This window comes from Acanthochromis polyacanthus, chromosome 3, assembly GCF_021347895.1.
Source record: "Acanthochromis polyacanthus isolate Apoly-LR-REF ecotype Palm Island chromosome 3, KAUST_Apoly_ChrSc, whole genome shotgun sequence".
NCBI lineage: Eukaryota > Metazoa > Chordata > Actinopteri > Pomacentridae > Acanthochromis > Acanthochromis polyacanthus.
The window spans coordinates 10424654-10446351 of record NC_067115.1 but is presented as its reverse complement, the minus strand read 5'-3'; the positions used below and the strand labels follow the sequence as shown (position 1 = coordinate 10446351).

Sequence of the window (21698 nt, the reverse complement as noted above, 5' to 3'; positions counted from 1 at the left end):
AAAAATAAATCCTGTGCATAGCAAATCAGGTTTCAATGTGTATTTCTTTTAAGGTCAAAAGTTCGATTTGGTTAATCTGCTTTATGAATAACACTGGAGGGTCTTAATATTACTTCTAATCAAGAAAATTGTATTGTATGTCATTTTTGCAATGTTTTAATCCCTAAGAAGCTTGCTAGTTTACACTGTAAGTACCACTGTAGAGTTTAATCTCAACAGTTGAACTTGTTGGGATAACAATCATTTTCTGCAATTTGGCAGAACACCTTCCAATGTGCTGCATAAATACAAATATTAATAATAACTTGACTTAACGTTTTAAAAAAAAACAGAACAGAACAGAGAACTTCAGATTTGGTATGACAGTGCTGAACTGCTAACAAAAAAACGGTGCACGTGTACAAAGTTTATTCGGCCTCATCTCCTGTAACATCGATTTCCTCTTCTTCGTCTGCAGTCGTGTCCACATTGTTGACTCCGTGCTCACACAGTCTGGACTGCGGTGCTTCGTCTGGAGAGTAAAGCAGAACATCCACCTCGACTTCTTCATCAGGTTCTGACACAGGTGGACCAGTTTTCTCTGGCGTCTGGAGGTGCAAGCTCTGGTCCGAAGTCGTGTTGTCACATTCTTCAGGCAGGTTGGTGTCGCTGTGAGATGAGCCTTCGCTGCTGATCACAGACTGGATAACATCAGATCCTCTGGAGCCACAGAACAATCCTGCAAAATAAAGACAGAACATACAGAGCAGTTGAGACGCTGATTCTACAAAGGCATGTTGTTGCACTGGCATTCTGAATTCTTTGAGCAGCGCTAATGAAATTACATTAAAATTCATTGTTTTGAGGTGCAGACATTCAAACGTTAGAGTAGTGAAAAAGGTGAGAGATTAGAAACTAAAATCAGGCGAGGGGTCAAGCTGACTAAAATACAAAGAGAAAATATCCTGTTGTGATAAACACAACAAATTTTGACATCCTAACTGTAATATTTAATCCTGAACCACGAGCACTTTCAGGTCATTTTCTGCTGCGGTGGCATTTTTTTTAACTCACTGTGGGCTCATGTTTGACCTCAATATAAAATCCTGCACCTCTATGGAAAAAGCACAACCACAGCTAGAAAGAGAGAGAAGTCCAAAATGTCTCCTCTGCAGTACGACACAGTTAGCAGCATAAATCATTTTAAACAAGACGTTTTACCAAACTTGGACCGCCCGGCGAGGTCATCTGTATCTCATGGACATTAGCCAGTCACATGTTTGGCATTGTAAAGGATAATATCCAGTGTGGAAATCACACAAAGATGACCCCTGTGACCTTGAAAATGAGGTCAAGGTCACCAAATGCGAACTTGACCTGTATCTTATTATGGTACACCTGTGTACCAAATATGGTGAGGCTACATCAATATTTTATCGAGTTATCGCACGGAAACCAAAGTGTTACAGACAAACAAGAAAGCAAGCAAGCAAGACCATGCAGCTCAAAACAATACCTCCTGGAAAACGATGTTTGCCAGGCGGTAATAAAAAAGGAAAGTTGATTCATTTATCCAAGGTTGTTGTTGTTTTTTTTTTTTTTTGGGGGGGGGGGGGGGGGGGGCAATCTGGAATCAGCATGTATAGCATCACTCTACAGGTTATAGATATTATAAAACTTAAGAGTTTAATTTGTGTCCTATATGCTCTGTGTAAACATAGCCTAAAGTTTAGCTGAAAACTCAGAGTTTTTATCCTGTGACTGGTAGTTGCACCCAAGTCACTGGTTTTTGCACTAAGATTGGCATTAATTACTACATAATGTTTTAGAATCTTGTGTTAACAGTTTATTTTTGGCATGTAAGAAAGTGCTTGTGATAATATATAACGATTAAAAGCTGAGATTTGCTTAATTTTTCTAATGGAGCTGTCACAGATGAGTACTTACTGGACCGCTGGATGGTTGAAAATCTCATGATTCTTTCTATTTTCACTACATTTGGCTCTGATAGATGGTGTAATTTGGGCATTTTTTTCAATAATGTACATCTTTCAAATTTGCCAGTGGGCTTTGGGGTTCAGAAGGTTAAAGAATTAGCCCAATTTGACTGACAAAAAATAGTTACAGTCCTAGTCAGACGTAGTACTGACATCCATGAGGCCTTACACTCTGTTTGGTGGCCCTCCTCCCTGACCTGTAAACTTGATGCCATTGTTACAGTCACACCTAACGCCCCAGGGAAACTAGAACTACATCAATATTTTATAGCAGGTCCAAAATCCACAACTAAGAATTTATTCTGAGCAAGATTTCAGTATGTAATGTATGCACTGAAATTCTTATGAGGTGAAACAGCTTTAGAAAGATGATGGTAAACCAAAACATCAACAACATGTCAGACATTTTGCCTTTTATTTGTGCCATTTAAACTGCCTTTCTTTCAGCCTGTTTCTTCAACATATTCTGTGTTACAAACTGGGCACATCTCACACAAATAACCAATAATGCTGCAGGTATCTCCACCATCACTATAAGGCCATAAGATGCATTGTAAATACCAGAGCACAGGACATCGCACACCCAGCCAACAGCTGCAAAGCTACAGTGTCCTCTGAAGGCCGCTACAGAACTCATTTTTCACTGCAATACGCCCTCCATGCAGCGTGCCGCAGTTATAATGCCATAAATCATAAAAAAGAAAAGATAAAAGTTAAACTTCTTTGATTATTTATATCACGAAAACTGGAGGGTGGGGGTGGGGGGTGGGGATCAGCATTTCTGGGCCACAAAGTCCCAGAGGTGCAGAACAGCTTGCTTTGTCAAAAACCTAAACAGTGTGAGGCGCTAAGGAAAAAACATGTCTGTATTGCATCGTTTTCTATTTAAATGAAGCAGCCAAATGTGTTGACAACAACTGCAAAACTGCACATTATGACATTCAGTAGTGCACACTATTAATAACTTATTCGCCACCTTGACCGCTAAGAATTCTGATTTCTGAGAATCAGTTACCATCAAAAGTCCCACAGTCCACGCTTAAAACAAAAGGGGATCAAGCTTGTACCGTTTTAGCTCCAAAGCTGTGGAACAAGCAACCTCTTACCATCCCAGCAGCTCAGTCAGTGCACTCACTGCACAGCGGCAAGTTAAGTAAACTTAACAGAAAACAAACAGCTTCTTTCCCCCCGACTGATTTAAACGTAGGCCCAATGTCAGGTTACTTTGGCTTTTCCAGTGTCAGTAACGGCTTTTTCAGAACATTAAACGGTTCAACAGCTTCTCATTTTCAGATTCTTTGTGTGAACAATCTGGAACACAAGTTATGTAAAGCTAATCTACTATAAACATGAGAGAAAACAGAATTCACAGTACCTTCATCAGGATTCTTCAGTGGCATCTCTCTGTCTTCTTCTGGATGGTCTTTATTACCAAACAAACCAGTGTCCTCACTTGCAGAGCTGTCATCTTGGTGTGATTTGCTAAGCTGAGCTGCTGATTTGTTGAAAATCTGATTGAGATTTTCATCCACTATGCCGCTGAAATTGATGGCATCTTCTTCGATGTCTATCACTATTTCTGCCTCATCAGTCGATTCGTCCAATCTGCTGCCATCTCTGCTAGCCTTCATTTCACTTCCTACATCTGCTACAGGTCCATTTGCTTGCTGGCTTTCTTTTGACTTCCTGGGTATTGTGTGTCGCCGCTTGATAAGCTTTCCAATGTCCTTCAGAGTAACCATCCGTGGCCGTTTGGGTTTTCCTGGACTCTTAATGTCATTACTATTGTTGTTGCTATTGTCTGCTTTGCCGTTACACTCAGCACTCAGGGTGTTCTTCAGTGAAATGCCCTCCACTCCACTCATATTTCTTCTCCGTTTTTTGCGCCTTCTCTTTGTTTTTTCATCCTCCTTCTCCTTTGTCAAGACCACGTCCAGCTGCTGCTCACTGGCCACCTCATGGCTCTTGTTGTCAATGATGGCAGGAACGACAGCGAAAGGGTTCTCTTCAAGCTTCACTTTTGGAGGTCTTCCACGTTTCTTCTTCCGAGATCCTTGCTCATTCACAATTTTAGCTCTGCAGACTACGGGTATTAAAACAGAAGAATTTCCTGGGACTGTGTCATTTGATGATTGCTGAGCTTTTTTCACAAATCCTCTGGTCCTGATCCGAGCCCGTCCTGTACCAAGATCCCCTGGCCCTCTGGTTTTCTCTCTCACATTTTCTTCTGAGGTAAACATGTCCTTTGGTTTCCCGTAAAGTCTGCTTGGCATGCTTGAAGAGCTGGCAGAAGTTTCCTTCAGCAGCATATCTTTATTGTCATTACCTGACAAACTGAGTGACAAAAAGTTGTTATTTCCATCACTGAGTTTTAAATCCTTGCATGCCAAAAGAGCACTGGAGGCATCTTGTGGATGATTCATTGCCTTTCTCTTCCTCCTTTTAGGTGCCACAGTATCCCCTGTAGTGTCGACTTGTTTACATTTTAAACTTTCCTTCACCTTCACAGGGTCAGACTTCAGTTCTGCTGCTGTTATTGCATTCACAGAACAAGACGCTGCACACGTTCCTCCATTTTGATCCAGCTGCTCCTCCTGCCATTGCTGTGACCAACAGCTATGGTTTGTATTCTGTGGTACAGATGCACTTTTATTTCCTCTGTATGTTATGGGACTGAGAGGAAACTGCAGTGATTCATTGTTTTCTGTGAGCCAGGGGGGCCTTGGCAGCAATGGCTGCTGCTGGACATCATTGACAGGGTTTATGGAGTTGTCAATGAGAGGCTGGTGTTCTGTTGCAGAGGTACATGGCTCTAAGGGAGAGAGACACGGAGGAAGTCGCAAATCATCCAGGCAAAGCAAGGAAAAAGTATGCTCAGACTGTGTCTCATCTCCATTCAACAAAGGCAAAAACTCAAGAAGTGGCTGATGTTCCTGTGAAGATGGCTGCCGAAATGCTTGGGGATCCAGAGAACTCTGACTATTGAATGGTGGCACATCCTGACAGCTCATCTCATCGCTTTGCCCCAGGGATCTGACAGTGGAGTCATACAGAGGAAAGCACTGCTGTTGGATTTCAACATCAGGCTGTACAGCTGAAAGGCCTGCGTAGCTGGGCTGGCCATGAGCTGCAAAAGAAAAATGAACATCTGCACAAAAGGTAGGGAGGTGAGCATCGATTCATTCTGAAGTGGACAGAAGTCAAGTTAAACTGGTCAGTTAAGAAGTGCTCAAAAAGAAAGATCAAGGTTTCTATCTTCTTTAGTGCCTGCTCACATGAAAGCACAAGATAAAATGGACAAGGCTATTAACTGTACTCTTCAGTAATCAATACAGAAAGGTCAGAATGTGAGATGAGCTGTTTAGACTGTCATCGCTGCAGATTCAATGAGCAAATGCTAAGCTGCTGGTGCTGACTACTGATTTCACTTATCAGGTGTATTCCAGCATATAAAAAGGCATCATATATAAATGTTAACAAGGTAATAAACTTGATTTCCATCTGAGGTAGTCTTTTAAATTAATTTTCCAAGGAAAAACTTTCCCTAGTTTGGTCAACAGGCTGGTAAAAACTTTGGGGTTCAAACAAAATGTGTCATTTAGTGAACTGGGATGACAATTTTCCAGAAACAGAAGAAAGACTGACAGTGTATTAATCCTTATTAGTATTTCATGGATGTCCTGGTGTAATCAAAATGAAAATTAATCTGAATCTGGAATAGGACTGGTCAATTCTCGTGAAACTAAATGAAATGAGCTCTGACATGCTACAGAGAACACGAATCTCTTTCTTTTTGGCTTAAAAATGGCTGTTTGCTTCATGAGCAGAAACTCTGCTGTATGCAAAAAGACCTGCTCTAAGGGGGCTGAAATTTTGTCAAAGAAAACCTTTACATCTTTTCAGGTGAAAAACATCAAACCAAACATATGCTAACTAACCCTAATGAAAAAATTCTTACTTGAAGGTCACATGTGGTGCACGTCGTTTAAGCAAATTAATCCAAGTCTTTTTGTCACCTTAGTGTTTCTTTCAAATTTTCAGCTTAAAATACTGTAAAAACGGTTAATTTCATCATGACTGTGACACATAGCACCTGGGACAAATTCTTACTCCCTTTTAAGTTTATATCAATCAAAAATATATATATATACACATACATATTTTCACCACATGTGAACTGTAAATTTGGCCTGCTGAACACTGAATCAAGAAACAACAAAGCTTTTAAATTACATTTCACAAAATCTTTCTATTAAAAATAAACAAACCATATCTAAAGAAGAAAATGCATACCTGCATCCGTTGGTAAATGCATACTTTGTGTTCCCACATCCCGGGAGGGCATACATCCTGCTGCACTGACCATGTCATGCATCTGGCTCTGGACCGGTTCATCTTCTGTAACTGAGACCTGACAAATGCTCGGTGCTTCGTCACGGTTCGGCCGTGGCGTCTTGCAGTCCCTCTCCAAGCTGGGCAGGATGTTCAGGCCCATCATGATATCCTCCAGCAGCCTCTCTATCTGCTCATCAGACTCCTCCACAGAGTCCTGAGGCTGACAGAGTGACACCGACTCCAGCTCACTGCTTTGGTTTGGGGTGAAATAGCCACTGGAGAATAACTGGGAGTCAGAAGCAGTGTTGGAGTGACTTAGTTGTTTGGGGGAAGTGGTGGCAGATTGAAGGTTCTGGGTCTGCAGTTTCTGGACGGAGAGAGGAGGATGGACTTCTTTAAGGTCCGTCTGTGGAGTTTTAATGGTGGCGCAATCCTATTGAAGAGCAGCACCAGGTCACACATCTTATGCTATGCAAGTTCAACTCGATAAGATTAAATCTGTAGTGATCATTAACAGTATGAAATCCCAAGCAGCTTCTGGGGTGGGGATTCACATTTTTACTAGTTGTCAAATTGCTTGGTAAATAAAGCAATTGTTGCAGCTCTAATGTCATCAGAATAGTTCAAAAGAATAATCTTTAATCTTAAATTGAACGTGCTTGGTCTGGCAAGTCCACGTTTTAAAATGTAACTCCAGTAGATAGTTCTGTATATTCTTGTCAACTAGCAGTGACACAGCTGAGTACTGATGGAGCACAATATTAATCCTCTGAGCCCCAAGTTGTATCTGAGTGTTAGAGGGAACTCAACATGTCCTTAGTGCAAGATAATAAAAATATGATTCATGGCGCAAAAAAGAAAAAACAGAACTCTAATTTGTTTGATTATTCGGTTTGCAAAAACTTTAAAAACCTGCAATCAATAAGTACACCATTTTTGCAAGGGCCCCCAAGCATTATTAATACTGGACAAAAAAGATATTTATAATTTGTTTCTATATTTTTCTCCTTTCTGCTCAGTAAAAACACACCTGAAAAGTTCTTGAATTTTTGTCACATCACTTTTGCTAGAAGCTGAGTCAGCAATGGCTTCTCAGTTGTGTGAAGAAGCACAGAATTTTTTTTATTTTTTACAGAATCTGGTAATTGCAGACGGTTTATTTTTATTTCTTTGCATATCATAAAGATGAAAATAAAGTGATTTTGAATAAATATTCAAATTTTAAACTTAGATTTGGTTGTTTTTACTCCAAACACTTCGGGAAAGTTAAAAATCTGATGATTCTTCATTTTTTTCACCATGCCACGCTGTGAGAAATGGTGTAATTATGGCGATTTCATCAACCTTTTTAAAAATATAACGTGCCTCTTAAACCTGGGTTTTGGGGTTCAGAATAGTGCAGAAAGTCAGCCAGAGCACATACTGTTGCCTTTAGATTTCACTAGAGATTCTGCACTATTGTCAATTCCAGTGTTCTTTTATAACTCCAAGTTTTGATTTTATTTCCTCCAGTTAAAGATTTTTTAGGATTTATCTTTCTTCATGTTACTCTCAACAGTTGCAGTTTAAAAGCTTTTCTCGTTGGAAAAGCTTTAAACCAATTTTAGCTGATACTGCCTAAAATATTACACATTATTTACCCTTCTAACAATAAAACACTAAACACTGGTTCACCATCAAAACAAAAAAAGGTCATGTTGTTGGATGTTTACGTCCCCGTCCATAAGGTAGAGAAAAGCATCCATGTGACTTTCTTTATCATTTAAAGTTTGTCCTAACTTTTAATGACCCGTTTCTTTTGTCATTTCACCCACTAGTCTAATGTTAAAGCTCCCAAAGAGGAATTATTATGACTGCGGTGCTGCTGATCTCAGGTGGAGCAGATGATGAAACAGACCTGCTGTCTATCGAGCCTGAGGCAACATCCAGTCTAGACGCACTAAGTCAGGATTTTACTCAGCATTTGCATCATACTGCCTTTCACTTTTTCTCAAGGGTACGGAGGACGCTTAAACAACCCTCCAAACTATCAGCCTGTTCACGAACACAGCTCTCCACAGCACCACCTCCTCTTCAGCCAGATCGATTTTGCAAATACTTTGCATTAACTATACATCAAAGTAGCTTCCGGTGGATATTAATCTTTTAAAATGGCATTATTATTTCTCTTAACACTTCCATTCTGTGGGCTCATTTCTTGTGGAGAAGTTTATGTCACTAACACTAAATAAAATGGAGACTCTAAATACTATAAGTTGTTTCTATACTCGCCTCCATGCTGCTCTGTAAAAACACTCCCTGAAGTTCAAGTGAACAGTCCTTGAATTTTTGACAAATGACTGTTGTTCGCAGCCGAGTCAGTAATGGCTTCTCAAATGTGCCAAGAGATGCAGAATATTGTATTTTTGCAGAATCTTGTAGCAGCAAACAGTTTATGTTTTGGTCAATATTTAAATGAGGCATGTAAAATAAAGTGATTTTAATTAGAGGATCCAAATTTAAGCATAGCTTTAATTCCCTCTGAAACTGAGAATCACACGATTAGTTCACGACCGTGAAAAAGTTCAAAATTCATTTATTCTTTCCTTATTTTACAGTGTCTCGCTATAATAAATGATATAATTTGGGCAATTTTTAAAAATAAACTAATATAAAACCAAACCAGAGATTCTGAATCACTGTATGGGTTGCATAGGAAATTTGAAAATGGTAGTATTAATGAATAATCTTAACACTTCCATTATGCAAGCTTGTTCTTTTGTGTAGATATTTATTATTACTTTGGTAACATATGAGGCAGTGGCCTAATGGATAAGCAGTACACAGTGTACATTTACATTTACAGCCATTATAGACTAGGAGGGGAGTATTTCTAGACAAAACTTCTAAATGTGCAATTCTGATACATGTAAATAAGATGTTAAGGGGTTTATTCAATGATAGGAGAATACTTTAAAGTAAATTTGCTTTAAAGTATTTGATATATTGTTATTCATTTATCAGCACATTTTCTGACAAGAGCTCAGAGGAGACTACATTTACTGTATGTAAACTGCAGGAGTATCATTGTAAGAGATATATTATGTACTATTGTTAGCATGGAAATTAATACAATGCAGCTGTGTAGCTACTTTTGCAACCATAATTTAGATATGTATATCCCAAGGTTATCATAAACCCCTTTATGAATATGCAATGTCTTGATGTTTGCTGTATATAACAAAATAACTTCTATCTGCACCATCATGCATCACTAATGCCACTTATTTTCAAGTCAATTAGCCAGTTATTAGTTAGTAAACTCGAGGACATTCATGTGTATCTACCTGTTTCAGAGAGGTAAGGACCGACAGCATCTCATCTGAGCCTTGGACCACTTCCCACACTTCTCCTTTAGTCCTCCTCCTCAGCTTCAGCTGTACAGACGAAAGAAAATACAGCGATGATGTGAAAACAAAAGATAAAAATCTTCCTACACATTTGGTACGACAGTCTGCAGACAGCATGAAAACTCTCATAGCTGAGACATGGGACAATTCTGTCATCAAACTGAATGCTTAAATTTACATTTATCCTCCTTTTCTGTTCGTGAAATGCACAAGAGGCAAGATATTTTTACAGTCATGACCGCGCTGAAGGGCAAGCGGAGACACGACTCAAATGTTTAGGTAACAGCGAGTGAATAACCTGAAAGTGAATCATAAGCTGCAACAGCAACAAGCAACATCCACACAATACAATCTTGAAATGATCATCGGCTTTATATTCTAGAAAAACTTGGCGTCACACACTGGGTGTATTGATGTTATTTAACACATTATTAAAATGAAAAGGCACTCAGAGAAACCAGAGTGAATAAACAGAAAAGCGTGAAATCTTAAGGATCTTTCAACCATTTTTAAGCCACCACCTTTTGTAGCTAATTTCTATTGACTGTCAATATATGGACATATTTTCCACCTAACTGCAGAACATCGAAGTGTTTCCTACGGTGGAATATTTTATCCCTGCTCTTATCATGATGACCCATTGGCAGGTGCAGACATAAAACGCATTGTGTTCAAATCTACACATAATTAGGCCAAATAAGAAAACTACATTAACTTGCATGTTAAACATTTTCTATTTACATTCACGTGCCGTTTTCAAACAAGGCTGTAAACTTGTTAGCTAACAGGTGCTATATGCTATGTTAATTTTGGGCTTTTGTCTATTTTTAAAGCTTTATTAGATGATTACCAGTGGACAGCCCAGTTTGTGTCTCTTTTCCCTAAGGGACAACTCCAAATGTAGACCTGAATGCATCCTCATACACAAATTTATTTTGACATTCTTTAAGTTTGAATAATATCAAATGAATCAGGCAGCTGCTGTTCTTTCTACACACTATGCTTCCCCTCCATCTGTCTTACTGCGCTAAAATCTGGTCACAGACAGGTGGAACTACACTCAAACGTGTGTACTCTGGCTATAAACAAATCCTTTAAGTATTAGATTAAAGCAAATAAGAGATCATCGACACCGCAACATTGTAAAAAATGACATTTTTTTAATTTGGGGATTTTTTTCTTTTACTCTTAATCATGAATGGCAGACATTGTGCAATTTGTCAGTTTATTATAATAGCAGTTACTGTATGTGCCCACTACAAATGTCCTTGGCATAATAAAGTTTATCTGATCTTAGGACTGATGCTTAAAATTTGAACAACCTTGCCTCTTCGCAGAGGATGCATGACCCACCCAGGCAGCAGCAGTGCAGGCAGGACGTAAACATCTACTGGAGGAGTTTGGGTAGCACAGTTCAGACAGACTGCTTTTGGTCAGTCTGCTTTCTCAATTTAAGCCCTGGGAAATTCTATCTCCACAAACATTGAAGACTCAGGATGGTTGGCTGTGTTTAAAGCCAGCCTCAAGGTTATGTTCAAGTTATCCCAAACTTGCCTTTTACCTATTTTATCTCACACTGATGTGAGCTTTGTGTTGGCTTATGTAGTGTAATTATTGTTCTGTGGTTGTTTATTGCACTGCCGCACAGGAAGAACAGATGCAAATTAGCTGCTAGCTTAACTCTGGTGTGATTACTTTCAACTGTATACTCTCCCTGCAAATAAATAACAAAGAGTTTGCCTTCATTTAAAGGCAGTGGAAATTAGTCTAAGACACTGATCACAATGAACTTGTAATCTCACCAAAACACACCTTCATTTGTAGGCAGTACGAAAGAGAATTTTTTTTCCAGGCTGTTTTCTTTGTGAAAGTATTTACTTCTTACCTTTACAGATATCTGTGTCGCTTCCATCATCTGTTGCATCTGTTTCAGGCTCTTTTCTCCGGCATGGGCATGTGGCTGCCGCCTCTCTGCAGAGTTTCCTTCCATCTCTCCTGGCGTATCATCCCTGTCGACCTGTCTCTGTTGCTTTGCATTTCCTCCATTGTCAGCTGTGTTGCTGTTCGTTTTTCCATGGTTCAGTCCTGTCCTGTCATTGTTCAACACCTGAAAGCTGTTCCAACTATCAGATGACTCTTGGCGGACGCCGTCTTCCAGAGCTCCTGGGGATGTAGAGTCATCCTGCAGGGAAATAAGGTAGGGCACTGTGTCACTGCAGGATGACTCTTGGCGGACGCCGTCTTCCAGAGCTCCTGAGGATGTAGAGTCATCCTGCAGGGAAATAAGGTAGGGCACTGTGTCACTGCAGGATGACTCTTGGCGGACGCCGTCTTCCAGAGCTCCTGGGGATGTAGAGTCATCCTGCAGGGAAATAAGGTAGGGCACTGTGTCACTGGACGAAGCTGAAGTTGACAGAGGATCTGTTACGCTTCCAGATGATCGGCCACTTGTACACTCTCCATCACTGAGAACAGCTGGCTGTTTATCAAATGGGATGTTTTGGTGTTGCAAAGAGACAGAAAAATTCAAACTCTGAAGAACAGAGGACGCCGGCTCTGATGTTGGAGGGTCGGTTTGGTCAGGAGGAATGGCAGGACGACTCATTGTCTTTTTACCAGTTTTAACAGTCTGTGTACCTGTAGAGACACAATTTTTATCTTTTCTTCCGGACAACTCAGTCTGAACTTGTACATTCCTCATTTTCCGACTTCCAAGCCTTCGTCTGCCTTCTTCTGTGTGAACGCCACTCTCTCTGCAACTACCAAGACTCTGCCTCCTGTCCAGAAGCTCTCCCTGCTTCATGCCAACATCTTTCTGTACTTCTACAAGGTCTGGGATTCCAAACTGGTGAGCTGCAGCAAGCAAATCGTCCTGCTCCACCTTTCCTTTCACCTCCAGTTCACCAGAGTACATCAGACCGACCAGTTTGAGCAAAGTCTGGGCCTTCACAGCCTTGAGCTGGAGCTCACATTTCTGTCCAGACAGAGATGGTTGGGAGGCCGACAGCTTCTGAGACAAGAAGGGGCTGAGAGCTGCAAGGACACAGCTGTGGGTTGGGATTGAGATACCTTCAAGGAAAACAGAAGTTATTTCGGAAAGAGTTAATCATGTTATCTGGTTTTTGTTCTTTGTTCAGTTTAGTCAGTAAGGAGTAAGTTTTCTCTGTTATGACTTTCTTTCTGGTCTCACCATCGGTTTGCAGCAGGGTATCGCAGAACTGGGCCCTGTTTTGTTGTCTCTGCAACTGTCCAAGAAGCTGCATTTCATAGTCTGGCCACCGGTATCTCTGCATGTCTAACATAGGGACTGGGAGAACACAAACACTTAAATAAAGGAATGGGATTCAAATTAGTGCAGCACAGCCTGAGGTTTAAAGCATGGAATACTGTACACTACACCAGATTGTCTACTAATTTAAAATTTAAGGTTAATACCTTGCAATGTTATATTTAAAATTAGTATGATTAATCCAAATACAAAGGTCAAAGTGTTATTATTAAAAATCTAGAAAAACATAAATTAAGCAAATTTATCTGGCGGATATACTAAGTTTAAGTTTCTACAAAATGATATACTATGTCAAATTATCTGACGAACTTAATTAAAAGAAGATCACAATACAATACAAATTAACCTTGAAAACAACCTAGTATATAATAAGAATAAAAACCAACAATATCATACACAAAACCAAATGACCTGACTAATTTAAAAAAAAATGCAATACTGCATGAGAAATTAGCATGACTAACTGATAAAATTTGGTTCAGAACCTATATTTTTAATCCTAATACAAATTTACCTAACCAGTTTAATATTTATGGTTATTACCATACAGTATCATAATAGAAATTAGCATGACTAACCTAAATATTAGCGTACCCACAATCAAATCAATAGCAATTTACCTGCCAAATTTACATTTCAAGGTTAAGACCTACAAAATTATACAGAAAACCCAACGAATTTAAAGACATTTTGAACGGTTTTGGTCATGTTGTGAGAGATCTACTCGGCACATGTGGTCTCATTAGCATCGTAGTTTGCTTACCTCATTAGCATGTGTTGTGGACAGCGGTAGCATGACTCTAACGTGACAAATGAACGTTAGTGAACTTCACGTTAACTTTTACGAGCCGGACATAAGTAATTTTGTGCTTTTGTTCCAAAAACCGTGCCTTGTGCAAACCAACGCTAAGCTAATCTCTCCTTCAGCTACCTAGTGCAATCAAATGAAGTAATTTTGACGCTGTAAAGCGTCGCACTAATTTAACACTTATCGACTAGCTGGCTAAGGAGCTAGCCTTCTTATTAGCATAAAGCTTAAACAAATACTCCAACAAGTTAAAATAAGAATGCACGACTTTATTCTGAAACTAACAATTAAATAAATTCATTTATTAAAAGTAAAATTTTTAATTAGGTTCGCTGTAATTTACCATGGTTCTACAGTAACTTCACGCACTGAGGCTAAAGTTAGCTTCGTTAGCATCAAAATAACACTTACCAGTATTTTTCTGTTGCAGAAATAAAGGTGGTTCGGGTGTTTAAAGATTATTTTAGCTCCGAGACACACGTTAAATCCCACAATGAACGTTAGAGTCGGTAAATACACGTTATGGCAGCATGTGAAGTCGAAGTTGCATCATGACAGCGCCACCTACCGGCCGCTCTGTAAAGGACTCAAAGTGAAACCTGCACTATTAAACACTGAAGCTGCTACTACTTGAATCCTTATAAAACAGTGAGAGCAACAAAGAGACAAAAGAAAACAGAGGTGCTGAGAAATCATTTTCTTTTTTATTAAAAACATTATTGCTAGTTACATAATTCATTCATAAATGAGAATGTGCAACTTTAAGAGCCAAGGCAAAGAGATTAAGGTGTAGTCCACAATCTGATTCTTTCCACTAGTGTTCCAGTATCTGATGAGTGTGTCAGAGGATGTTTGTTGATCTAACTTGGTTTTCTTTTAATTAAGACATGAATGTTTTCAATCAAACATAAAGACTGATTGCATATGCGTTCACCCAGAGCACCCAAAACAATTAAACCCAAATCAACATAAAATAAGAAAAAAAAATACATAAAACCATTACATTACCATAACAAATACTCTCTTGTATATATAGTTTAAATGTGCTTTTTCGATCTCCTCTTTACCTAAATTGGAAATTCTGGCCTCCTTACACTCTTGAAGGCAACTTGTTAACGTGAGAAAATGAGGTGTCCTCTGTCATGCTAAAATTGGCATGGAAAGCAAACAAATGAAAGGCTTTTGCTTAAAAAAAAAAAACAAAAGAAAAAGAAAAACACACATCATACCCCCATAGTGCTTCTTTTAATAATCCACTCAGTAAGTATCTACATCTCACTCGGCACTAAGAATATGCATTCTTCTACGAAACAAGCGTCGTACTAAAGAAACGTGGGCAAAAACTGACAATACTGTGTCAACTCCCAAGTACTGTTCTGTAGCGTTAAAGCCAGGCAGGCTGTGGGTTTGTAAAGCGGTACATTATACAGGACTCAAGAGTTTCATACCTTGAAAAAAAACAAAAACAATTCCAACAAGAATCAGTTCCTACGTACAAGTTCACATACTCTTGCAGAACAAAAAACTGCTGAGTTCCGTATACAAAACGCCTAATGTGTAAGCTGGTGTGAAACATACAGCTTTACTGGTTACCCTGGTCACATTGAACACACCCATCAGACCTATCCTGAAACAGCGAGGCACTCCAGTTAGCACACTGTTAAAGACAGACTTTTATGTACACATTCATAAGATTATAGACCTGCAGATACAGGGAAATGCACATACTGAATCCTGTCAAATCTCCCAAGTATTACATTTAACTGAAAGATCACTTTAGAAACATATGAAACTGTCAATTCCAACAAGGTAGCAAATCTTTTGTCTTTATTTCTGTCTGTACAAATATCCATACCAGGACCTGCACCCTCTTATATTTGAGGATCACAATCAGTTACAGAAAATGCAGCATATTCATGCATCTTGGCAATGGGCTGTCACCAACACAAATTGCGTATAAAATAAAGCAGATGACCGTCTTTCAGTGTTGCTGCTGGAAAAATAAGAAGTGAGTGTGTCATGTTCTTGCATTCAGTATTGGCAGTCGCGGCAGTAGCAGTGTCATTTGGCACAGGTACGGCACAGGTACATAATTAACAATACAGAGCAAAGCAAGTAGAGGAACAACCACAACCAAAACAGAAGCAGAAGCTATTACACAATATCTAATTAGATTGATTCTCAGTGGTAGGAAATTATCTTTTCGTAGTGTATAACCATGAGAGAGAAAAAAAATGACAGTCCCTCGATTATTTTCAAAACCAAGTGTCACGTGTAAAATTTCAGCAGAAAGTGTCCTGCTATGATCCCAACAGTTCTTTTTCATTAGTCTAAGTCTACCCTCCAACCTCCAACAAATACAAAAGTTCTCAGGTGAAGCCACAGTCCCTGTCGTAGAGAGAGCTTTTAGTGTCGTCCAGGAAAGTTGTAGGCATTGGAGATGTAGTGTTGAAGCCACATTCATGTGATTGAGTGGGGTTTTTTTTTGGAGTACAGAGACTCGCAGAGCACTAAGTGGTCATAGTGTCACGTCCGGTTTGTCCACAGGGAGCGCAGATCCATGTCAGTTTTCTGTGTAGTTTCATTAGTTTGTCAGCTGCAATGCAGGAATGTAACAGAGAGAGGGAGAGGAGAGAGAGAAGGGAAGCTGCAAGAGAGTGAGGAGGAACAAAAGAGTGAGATTTAAGGATTGAGTTTAGTCCATCGGTAGCGTAGTGGTCCCCCATTGTCAGTTCAGCAAGGGCAATAAGTGGGAGGAGGCTGTCGTCTTGTGATGCACACAATCAGTTTTTCTGCAAGAAAAGAAGGGCGGGAATTGATCATGTGGAGCGGATATTGGGAGGCGATCATTCCTGGGTGGAAAGAAGGTTTAAAAAAAATACAAAACACAGTAGTGGCTGTGGACAACAACATTACCACATGTTAGACGAAAAATGAAAAAAAAAAAAAATCACATCTCAGGAGCACAAGAGACATTTTTTACCAGCAGGGGGAGCAAAAAAACCAGTCCAAATATAGTACAAATGGAAGCTCACTGGCCACTGGTCACTACAAAAACACAGTCACAGTTCCTTAAACGCAACTAAGTTAATAGGCCATGCAGTGAGGTGAGAGACGCAGCCGGTGGGACACACATACCATGCGCTGACATGCAGTGAGACACAGTGGGTGTAGCCTAACCATCGTAAGAATCCATTAGAGGCAAGGAGGCCTGCCTCTCCCCATACATCCCTCCCTGGGAAGGAGAAAGACAAAAATAAAGAGAGGAGGAGGAGAGTGTGATAGGTAAAGAGACAGATACAGTCCAAAAGGAGACACAGGAAGGGGGATAGAGAGACAAAATACAGCAAGGAAAGAGTTAAATAACAAGAGGGTTTTAGTGTGAGAATCCAAAGAGGTGAGTAGACACAAAACACAGAAAAGGAAGAGAAAAAAGGAACAGCAGAAAAAAAAGTGGAAGAAAATAAGGCATCAGATACAAAAGAAAGATGTTAGTTCAGTGTTAGGTCATGTTTCAGGGGTAAAAAAGGACACCGGTGAGAAATTATGTGCAAGATACATATCAACCACTGTGCTATAACAAGACATGCATCGACATGCCGCATGTGGGTGTGTGTGAAAACATGTCCATTCACACGATAACATTCTGCGAGCTCAAAATGTGTGCGTTTGTTGCACACGACTAATAATTTCTCCTCACCGTTTCCTTGTTTTTATCTGGCTATTCAATAGAGTATAAATTATTCATTGTTGATGCAGCTTAAAATGAAAACTAACGTCTGAATGAAGGGGAATAATTTCAGAGGTGTCGTGTTCTGTTCAAACCCAAAAATATTTAACGTTCAATAATGTCAAGATGAGAAAAAAACATCTGAGAAGCTGGATCCATTACAAATTTCACCTGTATTGCAAGCTCTTACAGTTACATGTTGGCTACGAGAGATGTAGGAAGAATGTAGCAGAGTTTATGTTAAGGAAAAGGCAGTTAATTCCTCTTAAGGTGCAGTCATGCAGCATTATGTGTGCAGAAAGGTGTGGTCAGTGCTTACCTGTACTGCATCTCTGTCAGCAGGTTCGAGTGTGTTATCCAGACTGTTCCTCCCCCTCTGGTCCAGTGTGGAGTAAGCATCTAAAGGGGAGCAGCTTATGTTAAGGAGATGGATGTCTATGCTTTTAAAACAAAGATCCTTAGTTCACCACACATCAATATGTCTTCTTGCTATTGTGCTAGGGGTTAGTTATGTGTGCGTTCCATTTTCACACTTGCCTGGTCCTAAGTCATTCATTGGAATCATTTCCCGGTCGCCTTTGCCGCCTGTGTATTAAAGAAACATTACAACAGTAAGTAAAAATATCACAGCTTCTCTGTAACGTTAAAGGCGTCAGTACCCTCGGAGCTAACAGCACAGACCTGCCAAGCACAGCAGTGTGTAGGTGCCTGAGTGTTTTGGAAGCGTTAGACTACTTTATCTTACTGTGGTGAGAGTGGGTTTGGGAACTTGGAAATAAATACCCAACAGCTTAACAGAGCTTATGACTACATTAAAAGTCAATTTAAAGTGCATTGCAGAGACTGACAATCACAGGTTTTATTATTTCAAATGTCCCAGTGTTGTAAACCTTTAAATGTCTTGCATTGCAAGCAGGTTGAGACATACAACTCCTATTTCTCTGAAGTGTGCAAACAGCCTATAATCATATAATGCAATCAACTTATAAATTGCAACACAGAGAAACATGCAATTGTCAGGAGAGGTAATTTGTTGAAACACTGCCAGAGTTGGCATAAAAGGAGAGGTCTAAAACTTGAAGAATATGATGATAATAAACAAGTCAGCAGACCTGGTATGACGTGCATTTTCAGCAGACAAATATCAAAAGATACACCCTAAAAATGCTATTTAAAGAAATACATCTTGGTCTTTTAGAGCTATGCATGCTTCCTGACCTTTATCTATGAGTGGCAAAGTGCTGTCCTCATATCCACCGTTGGCTCTGTTGTTGTTGCTGGGAGGGTTTAAGTTGACCATGAAGTCCGTCTTCTTCCAGCCATCCTTCTCCAAAGTGCGTCTCAGCTCCTTGTAGCCCCACACTGTCTGCAGCACCAGGCCAGCTCCACGCACCTCCCGCTCAGTGCGATTACTGAGGACAAGAGAAGCCAGAAGCAAGTAGTTAAAAACTGCAGTTTCATCAGGGTGCAACTTGTGGGCAGAAAACTATCAAAAAATACCCATCAGCCCTTACCTATCCTTGTTTATGAGCACCAGTCTCTCAATTCCCTGTGAGGCTCTCAGAGTCTTGGCAGCTTCCAGACTGGAACCCAGCACTTCATGGAGCGTGCTCAGTACAGACACCACTGTCGCCTCTGACAGCGCTCGCACTGGCTGACTTTGACCGCCACCGGGCAGGTTGGCCACCAGGTGAGGCACCGCGTGTTTACCTGACAACATAAAGTAAGTTTAAACACTACAACGTACTTAACTACGAGTCCAGATGCAAGAAATTCCTCTGGTACTCCATAATTACAAACGTAGCTCACCTAGCAGATCCCTGTTGCGTGCATCGATGGCCAGGTTACGGAGAGCTCCAGACATCGCTCGGACCACTCGGTCATTCCCATGTGCCAGCAGCTCAGTCATCATAGGTAAACCCTTCTCCTGACGCAGCAAGGCACGGATGTATCGCCCATACTAAACAGAAACACACATGTATAGTATTCTTATTGATAAAGGAGCCCATCCAGACTGCATTTGATCATTTATGTGAATCAGGTTCACTATGGTTTTGCTGTCAAACACTTCTGCCTCTCCTCCAGTGGTATACTTTGCCCTCTACGGTGACATCTGAATGGGATTTTCTGGGTAAATTCCTTTTGCATCAGGTACCAATTAGCTGTACCTTTGACCACCTCAATCTACTCTCATATATATTCATAAAAAAGAAGGGGCATAAAGGACTTTTTTTTGTTCAATTTGCACAAAGTCAGCATTTTAGAGATAAGATAAAAGTTAACTTGCGCTGCATTTACATTGGAGGTGAATTGGAGTTTGAAAGCATGGTGTTAGAGGTCTTTCATAAGGACTCTGAAGAGGTGGGCCAACTATCTCCACAGTGTTATGTCAGTTCTGGAGAATAGTCTGGTTGCACCTCATAATTATTCTGCTATAGGACTTGACTTGATCATACATTTTTAAAACAATCTCAGTTGTCCTTGGTGGTACTGATCCAAGGATGCAACTACTGCGCCCCTGCCAAATATTGCAGTGAGGAGAGTCTTGCTTTGGTGGAACATTTGCATGCAGATAGGGGAGAGCTGTCAATAAATTGGCCAACTCACAGAAAGAATCAAATCTTCTGTGAAATTTGCCATTTTCAGTGTGTCAGTTTTTAGTATGGAGGTTGCAGTTTCCCATAGTGAAAGGAAACGATTGTACACAGATAGCAGACGGGAAAGAGAATATGGAGTGAAGTGCACTGTGGAAACGACACACGTTTCCCTACAGTATACATCCAGCAAGTCAGACCACATGTCCAACATTGTTATTCCACTAATCTTATGTACAGTGATCTTGAACTCTAAGCCACAGTAGTTAAAAAGTGTAATTCAAGACTGGATGTGCTCTCTTTAACAAACAACCCAGGGCATCAGAATTTTTTATCTGCTGCAATAATGTGTGCATTCTCAGTTAGGAGGAAGTCAGAGTGCCGGTAAGTTAAGCCAGATCCAAGAAAAGGCCTCATATATTAAGTCATAGCACTTCTGGAAAGTGTTGTGTACTAATGTCCATTGCATATGAATAAATAATGTTTTATAAGCTCATCCTGCAGCATGCTTTAAGAACTGTGCTGTGTGTTTGTTCAGATTTCAGGTATATTACCCAGCATGTGGATTGCTGGTGATGTAAAACAGAAAAGGATGATAACGGGTGGCAGTTCTTACAGTCCAGCGGCCAGCACACAGATTCTGAACAGCTCCAGCTGAGGCTTCCAGCACAGTCGGGTTCTTGGACTCCTTTAGCAAAGAGGTGTAGATGCGAACCACCTCTGGCTGGTACAACAGCTCATAGCCTACAGGGAGCAGAGCAGAGCAGGAGGAGAATGATGGGAAAAAATGTAGAAAATGCAGCACAGAAGAGGGGCAGGAGGAAAATGACAGTTATGAGTGAATGCATATTTTCTTTTTAATGCAATACAATACAGGAAAGAGGCATCCATTGAGCCTATGCTTACCTTTAGCAGGTGTGGTCCTCTTAGGAATGTCTATTACCTCTGCAGCTGGATCCTCATCTTTCTTTCCTGGAAGCAAACATCAACAAAGTCTTAAAAACACACCAGGACAGTCTGATACCAACTGATAGCTACAATGTTAGTACACCTGTTCTAGTTTGGTTAGATGTATGCTGTCAAGGGTGAAATAAACATTTAAAAAAATATATCCTGAGATGCATTTTCTCTACTTAGTATTACACTACAGCTCACTGACAGCGGCAAGAAGGCATGCATGTTAGTACAAATACAGTCTTTCACCTGTTAGCTCAGCCCCTCCACTACTACTTAAACTACGACAACAACAGGCAGCAGAAGCATAGTGCAGTCATAGAGAGGTAAAGAAAGCTTACCTTTGGAAAACCACTCATCTGTAGCTCACCCGAACAAGGGAGACAAGACCAGGGAGGAGGGAGGAGAAAGAGAGGAGGGCAAGGAGAGTGGCAGAACAGGAGGAAGAGAGGGCATTTAAGTAAAAGGAAAGCAGCCATAACTGAGCCACCCAGTAAACATCTGCTTACATCCCAACGCTGCCACCATACAGTATCAGCAATGTGACATGCCAGTTATGAAGGCCAAATAAAGCAAATGGAAGGACATACTAGCTTGTGTAATTTCAGAGTCACACTGCACTG

The 21698-nt window shown here is 40.3% G+C and overlaps 2 protein-coding genes across 9 annotated transcripts in view; both read right to left on the bottom strand.

The window, feature by feature from the left end:
* Nucleotides 1–25: 25 nt before the first annotated feature.
* On the bottom strand, nucleotides 26–9882 carry LOC110953486 (uncharacterized). Its single transcript, XM_022197517.2, has 4 exons — nucleotides 9638–9882; nucleotides 6270–6744; nucleotides 3352–5103; nucleotides 26–718 (listed from the first exon to the last, which is right to left on the bottom strand). Exons 1-4 carry the CDS (start codon nucleotides 9854–9856, stop codon nucleotides 408–410), a joined length of 2757 nt encoding a protein of 918 aa, XP_022053209.2. The 5' UTR covers nucleotides 9857–9882; the 3' UTR covers nucleotides 26–407.
* A 4597-nt stretch (nucleotides 9883–14479) lies between these two features.
* ctnnd1 (catenin (cadherin-associated protein), delta 1) overlaps nucleotides 14480–21698 on the bottom strand; it is a 29010-nt gene continuing 21791 nt past the window's right edge. For 5 of the 8 annotated variants that reach the window (XM_022197534.2, XM_022197539.2, XM_022197533.2 and 2 more), the window contains 10 exons: nucleotides 21417–21434; nucleotides 21028–21093; nucleotides 20738–20865; nucleotides 19337–19487; nucleotides 19042–19237; nucleotides 18746–18939; nucleotides 18065–18112; nucleotides 17847–17926; nucleotides 16978–17032; nucleotides 14480–16589 (listed from right to left, as the gene is read on the bottom strand). In XM_022197534.2, the coding sequence (XP_022053226.1) occupies nucleotides 16531–16589; nucleotides 16978–17032; nucleotides 17847–17926; nucleotides 18065–18112; nucleotides 18746–18939; nucleotides 19042–19237; nucleotides 19337–19487; nucleotides 20738–20865; nucleotides 21028–21093; nucleotides 21417–21434 (995 nt within the window). In that variant the 3' untranslated portion in view covers nucleotides 14480–16530. Of the gene's footprint in view, nucleotides 16590–16935; nucleotides 17033–17846; nucleotides 17927–18064; nucleotides 18113–18745; nucleotides 18940–19041; nucleotides 19238–19336; nucleotides 19488–20737; nucleotides 20866–21027; nucleotides 21094–21416; nucleotides 21435–21698 lie in introns of all 8 variants that reach the window. The other 3 variants (XM_051945131.1, XM_051945132.1, XM_051945130.1) reach the window with 3 other exon arrangements.

Bases quoted from the DNA above. Each gene is read 5' to 3' on its own strand.
- LOC110953486 (XM_022197517.2), bottom strand. From the start codon at position 9,856: ATGACAGAATTGTCCCATGTCTCAGCTATGAGAGTTTTCATGCTGTCT. The intron at 5,104-6,269 runs GTATGCATTTTC...TTTCTTTTGCAG, and splicing joins GCATTTACCAACGGATGCAG to CTCATGGCCAGCCCAGCTAC. The intron at 719-3,351 runs GTACTGTGAATT...TTTATTTTGCAG, and splicing joins ACTGAAGAATCCTGATGAAG to GATTGTTCTGTGGCTCCAGA.